Source organism: Rhinatrema bivittatum, chromosome 3 (assembly GCF_901001135.1).
Source record: "Rhinatrema bivittatum chromosome 3, aRhiBiv1.1, whole genome shotgun sequence".
Lineage (NCBI taxonomy): Eukaryota > Metazoa > Chordata > Amphibia > Gymnophiona > Rhinatrematidae > Rhinatrema > Rhinatrema bivittatum.
Genome location: NC_042617.1, coordinates 503,082,438 through 503,101,473, shown reverse-complemented (window position 1 = coordinate 503,101,473; position 19,036 = coordinate 503,082,438). Strand labels below are relative to the sequence as shown.

Here is a 19,036-nt window from a genome sequence, read left to right as displayed (position 1 = left end):
GCACCCAGAGTGTTCACAAAGTGCCTAGCGGTAGCAGTGGCTCATTTGCACAAGGAAAGTGTACACATTTTTCCTTACCTATGATGAGGTAAGGAACTGGCTCATCAGAAGCCAATCAAAACAAGGAGCTCTCACCTCTCTCAGGCTCACAATCAATCTGCTCCACTTGCTGGGATTTCTAATCAACTACCAAAAATCCCACCTCATTCTATCTCGCCTACTGCAATTCATCGGAGCAGAGTTGAACACCATAATGTCAAGAGCGTTCCTCCCAGAGGACCGGACTGAGACTCTCCTCATTAGTAAACTCTCTATGTTTAAAGAAACAGGCGACAGCACATCAATTTCTAATTCTGCTTGGCCACGTGTCCTCCTCAGTTCATGTCACTCCTATGGCAAGATTAGCCATGAGAATCACCCAGTGGACATTAAGATCACAGTGGTAAGATACAAGTCATTCAACCACTGTCGTCCCCAGTCCAAATAACCCACCAACTACGTTCATCTCTTCTCTGGTGGGTGACCAAAAACAACTTGTGCAAAGGCCTACCCTTCCAACAACCTGTTCCACAAGTGACTTTAACTACAGATGCATCCATCTTAGGTTGGGGAGCTCACACAGACAATCTCCAAACTCAAGGTACTTGGACAAAACTTGAAGCAACATTTCAAATCAATTTCCTTGAGCTTCGAGCTATATGTTATGCTCTACATGCGTTCAAGGATTGCCTTACACACAAAACTGTTCTGATACAAACGGACGACACAGTTGCCATGTGGTACCTGAACAAACAGGGAGGTACGGGCTCGTATCTCCTTTGTCAAGAAGCTGCACAGATTTGGGACTGGGCCCTGACACATTCCATGTTTCTCCGGGCCACTTATCTGGCAGAAATTCACAACGTAGTAGCAGACCGTCTAAGTTGCAATTCCAACCTCACGAGTGGTCCCTGGATCCCTTAGAAGCGACCAGAATAGTTCAGCGTTGGGGGTCAATCAACGATAGACCTCTTTGCATCCGAGCTGAATCACAAAGTGGACAGATTTTGCTCTCTGCACAAACAAACCAGTTAGCCAGGGACGCCTTTGCTCGCCCCTGGAATTCAGGTCTTCTATACGCGTATCCCCCGATACCACTAATAACAAAGACTCTAGTGAAGCTACAACAGGACAAAGGGTCCATGATACTCATAGCCCCGTATTGGCCTTGACAAATGTGGTTCCCCATGCTTCTCGATCTTTCGATCAGGAACCCGATTCGCCTGGGTACAGCTCCCACTCTTATAACTCAGGATCAGGGTATGTTGCACCATCCCAACCTTCAATCCCTATCTCTAACAGCCTGGATGTTGAAAGCTTGATCCTGCAACCACTCAATCTTTCAACTAATGTCTTTCAAGTCTTGTAGCTTCACATAAGCCTTCCACATGAAAAAACTATAGTTCAAAGTGGAAAAGATTCACCACGTGGTGTGCGCAGAAAAGTATTGACCCTTTTTCCTGCCCCATAACATCTTTGTTGGACTATCTCTGGCACCTTTCAGACTCTGGTCTCCAGACCTCGTCAGTAAGAGTACACCTAAGTGCTATTTCAGCTTACCATCATACAATAGGGGATGCACCGATATCGGTGCATCCCCTTGTTAGTAGGTTTATGAGAGGTTTAATTCATCTAAACCCCCCCCTATATGGCCACCAGTCACAGAATGGGACCTTAACGTGGTACTAACAAGGCTCATGCGTTCTCTTTTTGAACCCATGAATTCCTGCAATATTAAATTTCTTACATGGAAGTCTATATTCCTAATTGCCATTACATCTGCTAGAAGGGTTAGTGAGTTACAAGCACTTGTCATATACTCACCCTATATGAAATTCCTACCTTATCGAGTGATATTCCGTACACACCGAAAATTCCTTCCCAAGGTAATTACGGAAATTCCATTTGAATCAATCCATAGTCTTGCCCACATTCTTCCCAAGACCTCACTCTCACCAAGGTGAGAGGGTTTTGCACACCTTGGACTGTAAACGTGCACTTGCATATTACCTAGATCGCACTGCAGTCCATAGGAAATCCACTCAACTCTTTGTTTCCTTTGATCCAAACAAACCGGGTAAAGTAGTGGGCAAGCAAACTCTCTCCAACTGGCTTGCGGATTGTATAGAGTTCTGCTATGAAAAAGCAGGCCATCCTCTCCAAGGGCGAGTGAAGGCGCATTCAGTAAGAGCAATGTCAACCTCAGTAGCACACTATCATTCAGTGCCAATAGCTGACATATGTAAAGCTGCAACATGGAGTTCTCTTCACACCTTTGCAGGTCATTACTGTTTGGACAAAGGACGACAACAAGATTCAGCCTACGGACAATCTGTCTTAAAGAACTTATTTCAAGCATAATCCCAACTCCTTCTACATCTAACCTGCTGTGATTTTAGGCTGCATCAATTTTTCTAACAGTACTCCAATTGTTGTGCCCGTTGCACAAGTTTTTGCTGTTGGTCCACTACAAAATGACTCAGCCTGTAGCTTGCTAATCACCCATATGTGAGGACTAGCATACTGCTTGTCCTGGGATAAAGCAAAATTGCTTACCTTGTAATAGGTGTTATCCCAGGACAGCAGGATGTAGTCCTCACGAAATCCACCCACCACCCCGCGGAGTTGGGTCCGATACGTTTTATTATTTTATTTTTGCTAACGCTTATTGCTATACACAAGACTGAAGGGAGACCCCTATGGCTCGAGGGATCATGGCATGCTGGGCATGCTCAGTGGGCTCAGTGTGCCAGTCAAAAGTTTCTAGAAACTTTGACAGAAAGTTTTCCGTGATAGGGTTCCGTCCAGTGACGTCACCCATATGTAAGGACTACATCCTGCTGTCCTGGGATAACACCTATTACAAGGTAAGCAATTTTGCTTTACAAAGAGCCCTAATAGTTTGAATATTGTGACTTATCTTAAGAGCCTTGCATTTTATTTAATCTTATTTTGATAACTTGCCAGTTATATTCCTCCTAAACCTTCCATAGATGCTGGCAATTCTCTTTGGCTCAACTGAGATGCCTGTATATCTTTAGAACTGAACAGGACTACTATCGAACAAACAAAATACTAAATCCAGAAGAGTGAAGAGAATGATCGTGTCGCATAAGCTTCTTTGATGGCTAATCTCAGGAGGAAATCTTTTACATGACATGAGAACATAAGAACATGACATAAGTACATGAGAACATACAATAACTTGTATAGTGAATTTGAAGGAAGGTAGCTGGTGCATTTTTTTTTTTAAGGCTGATTAAGTGTCTCTCTCTACTAGGTATAAACTGAAATTGCAGCAGAAAACAATGTCCTTGTGGTCCTGGGTAAATCAACCAAAAGAAGTGAACAGATTTATGAATTCTCTCTTTGAAGCCAATGGTCTGGTCATCTGGCCTTCTGTTGCACCTCAGAGCTTGCAGCTGTGGGAAGGTAAGCAAGGCCTTTCTTACTGTCTCTCTGCCTGGTGTTTGGGAGCATTTGTTCTTTTATCATCACTGACATGCAGGCCTGTGGCCAGGTTGCTATACTCTCACCCAATGTTTAAAAAAAATGGATCCTGTTAGGACAAGCACCTCTCCCATACCTCTCCAGGTAGATTTTAAACATAAGTCGATATAGGGGACCTAAAATGACATCTATCTGAGCAGAAGCATTCATGTATGCTCTGTTTTCTTCATTTTGTAATCTTCTTTTATGCTTCTTTGCTGATGGAGGAAGGAAGGGTAAAGGCATGATTTGTACCTACCCCACTGTGACTCTTTCCTTGGTGAATGGTATGCTGGCTTCTTGGTTATCCATGTCTGAGGATAATCGAACGGGAGCTGATTTGAAAAGGAGACTAGGGAGTGCTGCAGTGGCATCCCTGGTGAATACCAGCGTTTCACTCTGCCCTGAGGCTTGTCCTCCTCCTCCTCCTCCACTGTTTGTTGGGTTCTTGGCACCTGGGGAAACAGGAGCCAATATTGCATGCCAAGATGAATGCACATCTCGGTGAGGTATTAGACCTACACTTGGTGGAATCTCCAAAGAGAGGCAGTGTGAGGATTTGGGATTGGTGCCTGGAGCATGCTTTCAGATGACCTATTTACATCTGGAGGGAAAGCAGGTAGCAGTCTATGGCAGTGGTTCCCAACCTTTTTTGTATTGTGGCACACTTGGAATTGGGCTCACTTCTTCATGGCACACAATCACCTTCCCTATCCCCCATTTCCTTGGCATCATTCTCAGTTTTCTTTCTTCTCCTCCAATCCCCTGCATCATCACCTTCCCTTCATTTCCCCACCGCATCACATTTTCCCTTCCCCTTCCCTCTTCTTGCTCATCCCATCTCCCACCCTTCACATTATCACCATATTTTCCCTCTTCCTTCACTCCACTGCAATCCTTGTCTTCTCCTAGGACAAGCAGGATGGTAGTCCTCACATGTGGGTGACATCATATGGCGCTCGGCACGAAAAACTTTTGTCAGAGTTTCTAGAAACTTTGAATGGCACACTGTGAATGCCCAGCATGCCACTAACCTTGCATCCATGTGGGGTTCCTCTTCAGTCTCTTCTTTTCTGAAGAGCTATCATCTTGCAGATGTGGAGCTCATGCTGTTTTTCTCTGGAAAACTGCCATGTTAAAGTTTTTCTTGGGTTTTTTTCCTGCGCTGGGTCCCTTGTCTCCTCCCGGCCTTAGAGGATGTTGCAGTAAGTTTCTATGTTCCCTGCAGTCAATCCCTGACGGTGTTGTCCTCTGGTGTCCACCGGCCATCGACTGCTCGTCGGGCTTTCAGCGATGCCCCCAGTGCCCCTGGACCATGTCTTTCACAGATCCCCAGGTCTGTGTTTATGCCTGGGGGCATTGCATGAAGTCAGGAGGTGTCATTTACATAAGAACATAAGAATTGCCATACTGGGTCAGACCAAGGGTCCATCAAGCCCAGTATCCTGTTTCAACAGTGGCCAATCCATGTCACAAGTACATGGCAAGTACCCAAACATTAAATAAATCACAAGTTTCCTGTATGTACCCGGATCAGTCCAGACTGTGGGTTGAGCCTCCTTTCCCGTAGGTGGAGACAGACTAAAACTGAAAGGATATCCTATATGAGGACAGAGCCTATCCTATACCCTTCAGTATTCGTCTGTCTCCAGCAGGTGTAGCAGCTCACCCTTCGTTCTCTGCTTTAGGCTGGTCAGCCTTTTCCTTCCTCTTTTCCTTACGGATCAAGCAAGTACTTATTCCTTAGGGATTTTGTGGGTTTTTTCTTCCTGTTAAAATAAAATTGGAAAGTTAGAAAGTCTGCAGAATTTTTCTTCAGGAGACTGCACTGTCTCTTGACTCTTGCCAGACTCAAGGGGGCTTGGCCCCTTGTGCAGTGCATAGCCTGTGTCCGTTACCGCTTCCAGGTGTGGCGACCGAGTCTCTCCTGGTCTCCCCCCCCCTCCCCCGGGCTGCCGAAGGGTCTTAATTTATGCTGCTGTGCTCTGTTTAAAAAAAATAAATAAATGTTTCCAGTGACACAGAAACAGGTTAAGTTTAAAAGTATTTCCAGTACTTTTATTACTTACCTACAGCAGCAGCCCAATATTTTTTTCACTTTGTTCCTCACCTGGGCTTGAACCGGCAGCCAGACAGGCAGGAGTCAGCAGGATTCACCCTCGCTTCACTCCAGGCCTCCAGGCTGTCAATCAACTTTTTTTTCTCTGTAGCTTTTTTTCTTCAGAGTGGCTCTCTCTTTGCCGTGGCAGGCAGCCTGCTTCTTCTCTGCAGCCCCCTTCGTATTTTTTGCGAAGGGGCTTCTTCTCTGCCTCCCTGCCGGGTGGGGAAGGTCCCCCTAGCAGGGCAGGCAAATTTAGCCCAGGGATCGACTCCCCAAAGCTTGGCCAGGCAGTTTTGGATTTTTTGTCGGCTCCATTTTCGGAGCTCCCTGGGGCTGGGGGGCTGATTTTTTTTTTTTTTTTTTTTTTGTAGCTACCCCCCGAATTGAGCCCCGCGGCCCCCCAGGATGGGTTCTCTGTCACCCACTCGCCTCCCCCTCCCCCACCCGGGACTTCCAGGGCTTGTTTTTTCACTAATGGTGCCCTCCTCCTGCGCCGATCCTCTTTAGCTAGCCTGCAGGAGGAGGGGGAAGGTCTCCCCCTTGCCCCCCCCCCCAAAAAAAGAGAAAAATTTCCCCGCTCCGCGCCATTGACGTTTAGGTCGGCTGCGGAGCCCCCGGGGTTCCTTGGGGCGCGGGTGGTCCCGGGGGTGTCCCCGACCTCCCGGTGGATCCGGTACCCCCGGATCCTGCCGCCAATCCGGATGCGAAGAATACTCTTCCAGCCCTAGAGAGGGACGACCCCAGGGTCTTATGGGCACCCTTACGGCCTCTTTGCCCACGGATATGGACCCGGTCCTGGCGGGAATCAGGGATCCGGCAAGCGCCTTCCTCTTTCCTCCCCCGCACAAGTTGTTGCGCCATCAGGAATAGCAGGTGGGCTGTGCCCTGGACAAGCTCCCCCTCCCGGAGGTATGCTTAGATTAAAAAAAATATATATATATTATAATCCCTCTGTGGACTACCTTTTGCGGGCACATTATTGGAGGTTTTCCCAGCTTCCAAGCCGCCCAGGTCCACATGCTCGAGGCTCATGTGAAGCACAATTTCGATGTTCTGGCGCTGGGGGTGCGTGCGGCTATTTGCAGCAGTCTCATGCTGCGGGCAGGTCTCAGGTGAGTTTAACAGTTGCTCTGCACCTGGGACCTCCCGTGGGCAGAGGCTGCGCATATGACCTTCTCCGCGTCCAGACAACAGTGATGGCCTCGGCGATGTCCGCCAAACGGCTCCTCTGGCTGTGCCATTTGTCGGCCGATCCGTCATCCAATTCCCGGTGGGGCACGTTGCAGTTCAACGGTAAGTTACTCTTAGGCAAGGACCTTGAGAAGCTATGGATTCCTAGTGGAAGGTAAGGTCCATAAGCTTCAGGAGGACCATCCGATATCATCCCGTCCCTCTCGTACACGTTTCCAAGGCCAGAAACGGTATACCCCACACGAGCAGGGTGACTCCTCCGGGGGTTTTCCTTCTTGCTCGCAGTCTTGGTCGCAGTCTTCTCGTGGGCGCCATCCCTTTCGCGGGGGCCAGCCCACGCGCTTCATACTTACGCCTGCCACACAATGAAGTGCGCTGGACTCGTTCCTCGGCCCTGTCCTAGGCGGTAGCTTTTCCCTGTTTTTTGCGTGGAATGGGTCACACTCATGTCAGACCAGTGGGTCTTAGACATTCTTAGCGTTGGGTACGCTTTCGCTTTGCTCGAGATTCTCGGGATCCCTTTTTTCTATTTCCCCGTGCGGTCGGTCCCAGTGACAAGCGGTGGAACACGCCCCCGCCAGGCTTCTGTGCCTGGGTCCGGTGATCCCGGTTTCTGCCAGCGTACTTGCCGCAGGCCAGTTTTCTGTTTACTTCGTCATTCCCCAACGGGACAGGTATTCGTCCGATCTTCGACCTTATATGAGTCAACCGGGCTTTTAAGATCCCGCTTTTTCCACATGGAAACTTTGTGAGCGGTCCTCATGCCGTTTTCGCCCCGGAGAGTTCCTCGCCTCACTCGCTTTGACTGCGGAATCTTCCCATTTTCCGGTTCATCGCGGCTACCGTAGTCTCTTCACGTTTGCCGAGACTTTCAGTTCAGCGACCTTCTATTTGATTTCGCGATGGCACCTCCGCCGAAGTCATGGTGGTGGTGCCGGCAGCTCTCCTCCGGGAAGGTAGCCTTGTTCTCCCCTACCTGGACGGCTGGCTCGTCAGGGCCAAGGCAGAGGCTCCTTGCCGGCAGGCAGTGGATTGCGTGTTACCTCTTCTGGTGTCTCTCGGGTGCGTGCTGGTGTGTTTGGTTCACTGTTTATTTATTTTATTTATTTTTATTTAACACTTTTTTTTATACCGGCATTCGTAGGACACATCATGTCGGTTTACAAGTAACTGAGAAGGGAAATTACAATGAACAAGGGAGGGGCTAACTGGGTAATATGCAAAATACAAAGGAAGAGAGTCAACAGCAGAATTACAACTTTTTGCATTCAAGTTAGGGTTAAATATGCAAAAGAACTTATAAACAAATTAAGCGAGGCATGTACACTTGAGAAATTAGCATATGAGGGCTTATTTACAGTAAGAGGAGGCAAGTGCACATATGTATAGTTAAAAGCTAGTGGGGGGGAGAAAGGAAGGAGGGAGCAGGGGGAGAGGGGCGGGTGGGGTAGAGTGAAGAGGGGTACAGTAAGGCACTGAGAGGAGAGGGTCACCTTTCTGGTGGCTGAAAGGAATCAGTAAGTTTTTGCTTGGGATATTGTCTTTTTTAAAAGTATTGGGGCAAAGTTAACTATTTGGGAATATTATTTAGTGTGTTTGTGTGTCTGTGCCTTTAATAGTCAGAAAGGCAGTGAATAAACAAGTTAGACTGTTTGTATTTTTAAATAGTCAGTCAATAAGGTAGCAGTAGGTAGGCAGTGAATAAACAAGTTAGACTGTTTGTATTTTTAGTCAGTCAATAAGGTAGCAGTAGATAGTGTGTTTATTTTTAAAAGTCTGCAGAACTGAGTGTTCTCCAGACTTTTAAAGAACTGAGTGTTTTGTATTTAATACTAACTGAGTGCTTGTATTGAAAAAAAAAAACACACAAAAAAAAAAACCCAAAAAGTAGCCAGAAGCTAGAAATAAGCTAGGAGCAGTGTATACCTAAGTAAAAAAAGTTGAATAGTTCAACTCAGTTACTCACCTTGGAAAGGTGTTGAGGTAGTGTGATTGGGTTTGAATAGGGACCAACATTTGTTAATCAAGAGAGCAGTGAGTCACTCAGGCTGACTAACTGAAGTTAGACTGTTTGTATTTCCCAACCCGCCCACCCCTTAATTTATAGGCAAGTGCCACTTTCACAAAAAAAAAAAAAATCAACAAAAACTTTATTAAGAATTCGATCAGACCCCGGTAGGCCACTACCCAGACACATAGTGAATTCATTAATACATTTAAAGGACGTTAGACACATTCGTACTCCCATAGCAACCTAAAACTTAACTAGGAACTGATCAAAATTGAGATGAAGGCTGCAGTCCAGCAGCAAGAGGGGGGGCTTCCCAGTCTTTTGCATCGAGTGTCACATGTATGATTTTTTACCCACCGGTGAGAAGTTGTACATGTGCATGCGAATCAAAGAGCTCCTGGCTCTCAGAGAACGCATATGACATCTTTGAAACTGCCTCAAGAGTATCGGCAGCAGGAATAAGTGCCAGATGCTGGGCATGGCTCAAGTCTTCTGACCTGCGCCAGGAAATCCAAGAAAGGTTAGCAGATCTTCCATGTACAGGGGACATCTTATTTGGCGACAAAATCCAGGAAACAGTGGCGCAACTAAAAGAACATCATGACACCTTGCGTCAGCTGTCCACTTTCCCCCTCAGACTTCCCATCTACCACGGGATCCTAGGAGGTTATCCTACAAGTCACATAGATATTACCCACCTCCATCCCGTACTCTACAACCTAGACCTTCCCAAAGAGGCCATTAAAAACAAAAAAACAACTGGGACGATAAGATGATTAAGGGATAAAAAGGGCACTTAGGGAGGATAAGGCCATAGCAGAAAAATTAAATCAATTCTTTGCTTCAATCTTTACAAGAGGAGAATGGGGAGAAACCTGCAGATATCCATTACTGATAACCCTGTTTGGATGTAAATTGCATTAGGAATTTTTACCTTGTTTCAAACAGATTATTGTGGAATACTCCATGATAAAGATTTTAAGAACATAAGAAAATGCCATATTGGGTCAGACCAGGGTCCATCAAGCCCAGCATCCTGTTTCCAACAGTGGCCAATCCAAGCCATAAGAACCTGGCAAGTACCCAAAAACTGTCTCTTCCATGTTACCATTGCTAATGGCAGTGGCTATTCTCTAAGTGAACTTAATAGCAGGTAATGGACTTCTCCTCCAAGAACTTGTCCAATCCTTTTTTAAACACAGCTATACTAATTGCACTAACCACATCCTCTGGCAACAAATTCCAGAGTTTTAATTCATATAAATCATAGAAAGTTGGCCTGAAATGTACAGTTAACTAAAAATGATTTAAAACAATTGATCGGAACTCCACAGATTCCAAAATCAGTTAACCTTTGGAAGAAGAGTAGGTGATTCAGAGTATCACGTGAGGCACTACCAATCTTCATAACTGCAACCTTTCACCCTTCAGTCCTAACTCTAATTTCATTAAGCATTCCTACCAGCAGGATTTCTGTATGGTGCCCCTTCCTAAATCATTCTTTTCTAGGATGAAAAGCATTGGTCTTATCAAAAAATGATAGCCTAGAAGCAACCATTTTTCTATCACCTTTGAAATAAAAGGTAGATTTTAGCACCTATATTTTTATAGTGCCAGTGGCAACAACTTTCAGAGTTTGTGTTTCCATTGGTACTTGTATGCTGACAATTATATAGGTAACACCCAGAGAAACAAGATGAACCTAAGAACTTTAACAAATGCTTGGATAGTCTCTTGGCTATCTGGTCACAAGTTAAAAGTTAATCAATTAAAGGCCAGAGGCTTTTTGTATCAGCATGGAAAGCAATAGGGATGGGCATTCGAAAATAACGAAATAGGAAAAGAGACAGCCCTGCCTTTGTTCCCTCTCAGTCAGTCAAAACCCCCTGGCAGGGATTTGCTGGGGAGCCGGCTAAGTCCTAGGGGCCCGTTGATACCTAGGGCGCAACCTAGGGCTTGCCCATTGAGACCTTGCTGCCGGATAGAAGTACCTCTGCGGACGGTAAAAAAAAGGGCACCTCGGTCCTTGCCACGAGGGCTTCTTTCCGGAGGACTGTGGGGTCAGAGGTGCTGGAGGGTCTCATGATGATCCTTCAGCTGGGCCACTGCATCTTTAATTTTATTCCCAAAGAGATTCTCTCCAGTATAATGTAAGTCTGCAATCCTCTCCTGAACATCCGGGCGGAGGTCGGGGGCATGGAGCCAAGCCATGCAATGGGCACCAATGCTCGTTGAGGCCACTCTTCCTGACGTTTCAAATACAGCATAGGCAGACTGGACTTGTTTGCTGCACTCCAAGCAGCACTCCAAGCAGCTTCAGGAAGTCGTCCTGTAGCTGCTGAGGCAGGCGCTCAACCAGTTCCTGGACCTGCTTCCAGAGGTTCCGGGAACATTGTATCATATACAACTGGTAACAGGCAAAACGGGCAGCAAGCATTAAGCCCTGAAAGACTTTCCTGCCCAGGATGTTCACTGCAGATGCATGGGTATGAGAACGTTTTGCCTTCTGGAGGGCAGACTCCACCACAATTTACTAGTGTGGGAGCTGACACTGCTCAAACTCTGTGGTAGGCTGAACCAGGTACACTGCATTGGTCTTCCTGTTCACAGGGTCATCAAAATGGGATGCTCCCAGAGCCGGATGAACAAATCCTTAAATATGTCGTGGACTGGGACAGCTACCACCACTTTAGGCGCAGCTACAAACTGGAAAACCTCCAGCATCTTGTGCCTGGTATCCTCCTCCATCAGGAGCTGAAAGAGGATGGATTCTGTCATGGCCCGCACAAAGCCCGTAAATGTCAAGTCCTCGGGAGGGGACCTGCATCACTCTTCCAGAGGTGATGGCTCAGAGGGCAGGTCCTCAAAGCCAGCAGAAAAGGACTCTGATGCATCATTCCCCCACGGGTTATGTGGCTGAGATCACCCGGGCACACTGGCGGGGGAGCCTGAACCATACCCTGGTCTCGGGGCACAGAGGGTTTCGAGGGACCTGACATGGGTTCGGGCAATGCTGGCAACAATGTCTGCACCGGAAGCGGTGCCAGCAACTTCTACAGACCTCCCTCATCTGAAGAATCGACAATGGGAATGGTCTCCACCAGAGGCAGCGCTGGTGCCCCATGGGGCATCAAGGGTACCTGGGGCACCAGTAACGGCTGCGTCGGTAGCACACAGACTAGACGGTCCAGGCACTCCAGCAGCAGTGCCAGCATCGATGGTGCAGGCTCCAGCATTGGTGGCGGGCCCAATGGGGCCTGCAGCTCAATGCCTTGTAGGGCTCAGCTGACCGCCAGCTACTCCCTGTGTTCTAACTTCTCCTCAAAAGCTGCCGAAGACAGGACAGCCCGAGGAGGAAGTGGTGTGAGCATATCTCCCTCGGAGCCCGAGGGAGTACAACGTCCGGCACCAGAATTGGTGGGGACTGCCTCGGGTCCCTGGCCTCAATGGAGGACAATGCCTCCTCAGCATGGGGGCACTTCGGGGGCATCTCGGCTGGAGCCAGTCTGAGCTTGGTCTCGTGAAAAGTTGGACACCGGTGACGGTGCTTCTTAGACTTCGCACAGTGCTCGGCCTGGTCTTTTCCTGGCACAGACGAAGATGGCGATGATCTGGACCAGGAAGGAGAAGAGATAGAGGAAGGTTGGTCTCCAGCACCTAATTCCACCTGGAGACCAGGCGGCGGAGTCAGTAAGGGACCAGTGGCCACCTATTCCCCCTTGTCCAGAGGAGTTGATGCCCCCGACGCCGAGAGATCGGACTTCCTGGGGCCAAACAACTTCTCCATTTTATCTAGGCTTGCGCAGCAACCCTTGGGGGTTATCTGGTCCAGTCTGGCAGCCCTGGTGCTGCTTTGGAGGAGGAAAGTCTCATGATCGGACAGCATCAACCTGGTGCAGCAGGAAATGAACCTGTAGCAAGGACCTGCTCTCCAGGTGGTGCAATGTCCTCTCGAACCAAGGATGTTACTTGAATCAAACAATTACCAACAAGGGTCCTGAAATTGGTGGTTGGTGTGAAACAGATATGTATGGGAAAATAAGTGTGGGAGCTTGCTGGGCAGACTGGATGGGCTGATTGGTCTATTTCTGCCATCATTTCTAGGTTTCTATGTGTCTCCCAGGGCTATTGCCCAGGAGGGAAGGGTTAGGTCAGCCAACATAATCGAATCACCAACTGTTAGGAATGTAGACAGCTGGGTGGCTGGTGGGCATGAGGATTGGCTGGTAACATGCCTACCTGGTGCAAAGGTGGCAGACTTCAAGCATCACCTAGATTGGATTTTAGTGCTGGTGAGGAGCTGGCTGTCGTGGTATATGTGAGCACCAAGGACATAGGAAAATGTGGCAGGAAGGTTCTGAAAGCCAAAATTGAACTCTTAGGTGGAAAGCAGAGTTGCTTACCTGTAACAGATGTTCTCCCAGGACAGCAGGGTGTTATCCTCACATCATCAGGATGGAGCCCAATCACAGAACACTTTCATCAAAGTTTCTAGAACTTTGACTGGCACACTGAGCATGCCCAGCATGCCACCAACCCTGCATCCAGCAGGGGTCCCCCTTCAGTCTCGTTTGTAGCAAAAGTACGAGAGAAAAATAAAATAATAAAACATAAGCGAGCCCAACTCCGCAGGATGGTGGGCGGGTTTCGTGAAGACTAACATCCTGCTGTCCTGGGAGAACACCTGTTACAGGTAAGCAACTCTGCTTTCTCCCAGGACAAGCAGGATGGTAGTCATCACATGTGGGTGAATAGCGAGCTACAGGATGCCCTAATAGAATGAACCAAACACACCCAACGACGTGCAACAGGCACAATAACTGGGGTGGTTTTGGGTATGAGGGCAGCCCGAGTTTGAGTGGGTCTCAGGAAGGAAGTTGGGTTATTAAACTGGAAACAAATTACGCAGGACAAACTGGCCGAAGATGGAATCGTGCCTGCCAGCCTTGTCTAGCAATAATGAGCTGCAAATGTGTGGAGAGAGCTCCATGTGGCAGCTTTGCAGATGTCAGCAAGAGGTACAGAACGAAGGTGTGCTACTGACATTGCCATGGCTTTTACTGAATGTGCTTTTACACGTTGCTATAGTGGAAGGCCTGCTTGATGGTAGCCAAAGGAAATGCAGTCCGCCAGCTAGGTGGACAGGGTCTGCTTGCCCACCGGAACTCCCAATTTGTTTTTATCGAAGGAGACAAACAGTTGGGTGGACTTTCTATGGGCTGCAGTGCGGTCCAAATAGAAGGCAAGAGCACGTTTACAGTCCAAGGAATGCAGAGCCCACTCACCTGGTTGTGAGTGAGTCCTTGGAAAAAAGGTGGGAAGTATTATCGACTGATTTGAGTGGAAATCAAAAACTACCTTTGGTAGGAATTTAGGGTGAGTGCGGAGTACCACACGATCATGAAGAAGTCTGGTATACGGTGGGTATGTTACCAGCACCTGTAGCTCACTGACTCTGCGAGCCGATGTTATAGCAACTAGAAAGTTCACTTTCCAAGTGAGATGTCGAAGCTCACAGGAATGCAAGGGCTCGAACGGAGATAACCTGAGCCATGCTAGCACTACATTAAGGTCCCATGCTGGAACCAGAGGGCGCAGTGGAGGTTTAAGTTGTAGCAAGACTCTCATAAAGCGCCCTACAAGGGGTTGCGCTGAGATCGGGGCATCTCCTACACCTTTGTGGTAAGCGGCTATGGCGCTGACATGCAATCGGATGGAGAAGTTTGTAGACCAGACTCCGAGAGGTGCCAGAGATAGTCCAGGAACCTTGCTGTGGGGCAGGAAAAAGGATCTATTTCTTTTGTAGTGCACCATGAAGAGAATCTCTTCCATTTGGAACGATAATATCTTCTAGTAGAAGGCTTTCGTGAAGCTATGAGGACCTGGGACACACTGTCAGAGAGATTAAGAGATTGTAGTATTAACCCTTCAACATTCAAGCTGTCAGACAGGGAGTGAAGGTTCGGATGACGCAACAGTCCATTGTTCTGCGTTATCAGAGTTGGATCTGTGCCCAGGCGAATTGGTTGTTGGACTGAGAGGTCACGTAGGATGGGAAACCAAGCCTGACGCGGCCAGTGAGGGGCTATGAGGATCATTGTGCCCCAGTCTTGCTTTGGGCAAAGGCATCTCGTGGCGGTGTGTTGTGGCTGCGGTGTAGAGAGCAGAAGTTGTCCACTTTGCAGTTGTGAATTGAATCAAAGTGGTCTATGTGAGGGCGGCCCCATTGGTGAAACATTTGTTCGCTACAGTGGGATCTAGGGACCATTCGTGGGGATGAAAGTTCCAGTTGAGGTTGTCTGCCATCACATTGTCCAAGCCTGTCAGGAAGGTCACTCTCAGTAGCATGGAATGGGAGAGCGCCCTGGCCCAGATCTGCCCTGCCTCCTGGCATAGCAGATAAGAGCCTGTGCCCCCTTGCTTGTTGAGGTACCACATTGCTACCTGGTTGTCCATTTGAATTAGGATTACCTTGTTGGAGAAGCAATCCCGAAAAGCGAAGAGGGCATATTGGATTGCCCGGAGCTCCAGAAAATGTATCTGGTGCCTTGCTTCCGCTGTGGTCCAGGATCCCTGGGTTTGGAGGTTGTTGACATGGGCTCCCCAACCCAGGTTGGATGCATCTGTTGTCAGAGTAATTTGAGGTTGTGAAGGTTGGATGGGTAGTCCTATCTGAAGATTGGGCTCCTGCATCCACCAAGCTAGTGAGAGACGAAGCTAGTTGGTGATGTGGACAATGTGGGACATGTGTTGATTTGACTGGGATCACTGGGACTTTAAAGTCCATTGTTTTACTCTCATGGTTAGTTGAACCATTGGGGTTACATGAACCGTGGATGGTGGTTAGTAGATGATGAGCTGTAGTGGTTTGGCGAGTCTGCACTGCTTTGGCCAGGGTTGATAACATACATGCCCAGTCCTTTGGGAGAAACGCTTTGGCTTGGGCAGTGTTTAGATAGATCTGCTCCGATAAACGAGAGGGTGCATGATGGAGTCAGATGTGACGTGGGATAGTTTATTAGAAACCCCAAGGATTGCAGTAGGCTGATGGGGAAATGGAGGGAGTGGAGCACTTCCTCTTGGGATGGACCTCTGAGGAGCCAATCATCTAGATATGGATAGACATGGATGTTTTGTCGCAAGTGAGCTGCTACTACTGCCAGGCATTTTGTGAATACACGGGATGCTAATGCTAGGCCGAATGGCAGCACTCTGTTTTGGAAATGATTGTGGCCTACTACAAACCTGAGGTATTTTCGATGAGGAAGGTATATGGCAATGTGGGCATAAGCCTCCTGAAGATCTAGAAAGCAGAACCAATCTCCCCGCTGCAGTAGAGGGAGCATGGTGCCCAAGATAACCATTCTAAACTTTTCTCTGCGGAGATATTTGCTTAGGGCGCGAAGGTCCAAAATAGGGCGAATGCCGCCTGATTTTTTTGGAATTAGAAAATACCTAGAGTAGAACCCTTGACCCCACTGCAGCCGAGGTACCGGTTCGACGGCATTGGACTGCAGGACGGTCAAGAGCTCTGTCTCGAAGTGAAGTGTGTTTGGTTAGACCCCACGCTGGTCATGGTGAAAGGTTCGGTGGTAGCGTGAGGAAGTTCAGATGGTAACCGTGGGTGACCACAGAAAGGACCCATTGTTCTGTTGTAATTGTGTGCCATATGTTGGTAAAGTGGCACAAGCGGCCTCCTACTGGAATCAGTGTGGTAGATGGGGGTTGATTTCTGCCCTCTAGTAAAGAGTCAAAACTCCGATGCTGGGACCAGTCAATGGGGCTGGTTGGGCTTTTGTCAGCAAACAGGTAACAATGGAAACACAAACTTTGAATAGATGTGGTCACTGGCACTATAAAAATGTAGGTGCTAAAATCTACCTTTTATTTCAAAGGTGATAGAAAAATGGTTGCTTCTAAGCTATCATTTTTTGATAAGACCAATGCTTCTCATCCTAGAAAAGAATGATTTAGGAAGGGGCACCATACAGAAATCCTGCTGGTAGGAATGCTTAATGAAATTAGAGTTAGGACTGAAGGGTGAAAAGTTGCAGTTATGAAGATTGGTAGTGCCTCACGTGATACTCTGAATCACCTACTCTTACTCCAAAGGTTAAATGATTTTGGGATCTGTGGAGTTCCAATCAATTGTTTTAAATCATTTTTAGTTAACTGTACATTTCAGGCCAACTTTCTATGATTTATCTGAATTAAAATCTTTATCATGGAGTATTCCACAATAATCTGTTTGAAACTAGGTGAAAATTCCTAATGCAATTTACATCCAAACAGGGTTATCAGTAATGGGTTATCTGCAGGTTTCTCCCCATTCTCCTCTGTAAAGACTGAAGCAAAGAATTGATTTAATTTTTCTGCTATGGCCTTATCCTCCCTAAGTGCCCTTTTTATCCCTTAATCATCTTATCGTCCCAGTTGTTTTTTGTTTTTAATGTCCTTGAAAAGAGTTTTTTAAATTATTTTTTGACCCTTTGGCAATTCTCTCCTCAAATTCTCTTGGCCTGCTTTATTAGTGTTTTACATCTAATTTGGCAATACGTATCTGCCTTCCTATTTTCTTTAAGCCCTGCTTTCCTTTTTTTTTTTTTTTTAAAGATACCTTTTTGTCTTTGATAGCCTCTTTCACTACACCATTTAGCCATGCTGGCAGGTGCTTGTTCTTTTGACCTCTCTTAATTTGTGGAATACACTTTATCTAGACTTCCAAAACGGTGTTTTTCAATAGCCTTCATGCCTCATGCAGACTTTTAAAAATGCTTGTAGCTGCTCCTTTTTGTTTTTCTTCTTAGTTTCCTCATCTTATCTTAGTCTTCCCAGTTTATAAAAACATAACATAAGGCTTTGCCATACTGGGTCAGACCAAGGCCATCAAGCCCAGTATCGGGTTTCCAGCAGTGGCCAAGCCAGATCACAAGTACTTGGCAGGATCCCAAGGGATACATAGATTCCAAGCTGCTTATCCCAAGAATAAGCAGTGAATTTCTGCAACTCTACCTTAATAATTAATGGACTTTTCCTCCAGGAGCTTGTCCAAGCCTTTTTGAAACACAGCTATACTAATATCTTTCACCACATCCTCTGGCAATGAGTTCCAGAGCTTAATTATGCATTGAGTAAAAAAAATATTTTCTCATTTGTTTTAAATGTATTGCCTAGTAACTTCATTGTGTGTCTCCTGGTCTTTGTACTTTTTGAAAGAGTAAACAACTGAGTAACAATTTTTTTTTTTAATTAATTATTTTTTAACTTTTCGGACCTCCGACTTAATATCACCAATATAAGTCGGAGGGTGCACAGAAAAGCAGTTTTTACTGCTTTTCTGTGCACTTTCCCAGTGCCGGCAGAAATTAACGCCTACCTTTGGGTAGGCGCTAATTTCTGAAAGTAAAATGTGCAGTTTTTGGCTGCACATTTTACTTTCTGAATTGCGCGGGAATAACTAATAGGGCCATCAACATGCATTTGCATGTTGTGGGCGCTATTAGTTTCGGGGGGTTGGACGCGCGTTTTCGACGCGCTATTACCCCTTACTGAATAAGGGGTAAAGCTAGCACGTCGAAAACACACGTCCAAACGCCGGAGCGCACTTTACTGTATCGGTCTGATGGTCGGGTGGGTGGTAGAAAACCCCTACTTCTATATTCCTCCTTGTTATGTATGTATTTCTATCGACAGAGATTCTAGATTGTAGTTTCTTTATTGCAGAATCAGTATCTTTCTTGATTCTGTGGAATCCTTGTCATGGTGCCACACCACCACCACTTGCATCTGCTCTATCGTTTTGAGATTTATTTACTTAAAAGCATTTAGAATTTGTACCCATGCATTACTGAATTCCATTGGTTATTTTTTTCCCCACCAGGCCTCTGAGATGCCTGTTATGTACATGTCATCCTCTAGTGCCATTTACTGACTCTTCTATCTTATTTTCCTGCAAAACCACCAGACAGATTCCAAGAAAAATAATGAAAGTCGGATCATTTCAAGCAACCCAGCTAGAGAGTCCTATCTTATGTGGCTTTTAGTTGGGCTTGTCCATGGAGAAAGTGAAGTTGCTTACCTGTAACAGATGTTCTCAGTGGACAGGAAAAAATAAGGCAACACAATCCCTTACTTGCTCCCTGAGAGCCAGCTGAGACCTGGTGGTGGTAACTGCCCTTCCCCCCTACCTGCTGCCTTTGGAGAGA

At 46.9% G+C, this 19,036-nt stretch overlaps 1 protein-coding gene across 1 annotated transcript in view; it reads left to right on the top strand.

The window, feature by feature from the left end:
* Positions 1-19,036, top strand: part of MTMR9 (myotubularin related protein 9) — a 156,688-nt gene that overhangs the window by 125,955 nt on the left and 11,697 nt on the right. The window contains exon 9 of the mRNA XM_029596148.1: positions 3,320-3,471. Coding sequence (XP_029452008.1) covers positions 3,320-3,471 — 152 coding nt within the window. The remainder of the gene's footprint in view (positions 1-3,319; positions 3,472-19,036) is intronic.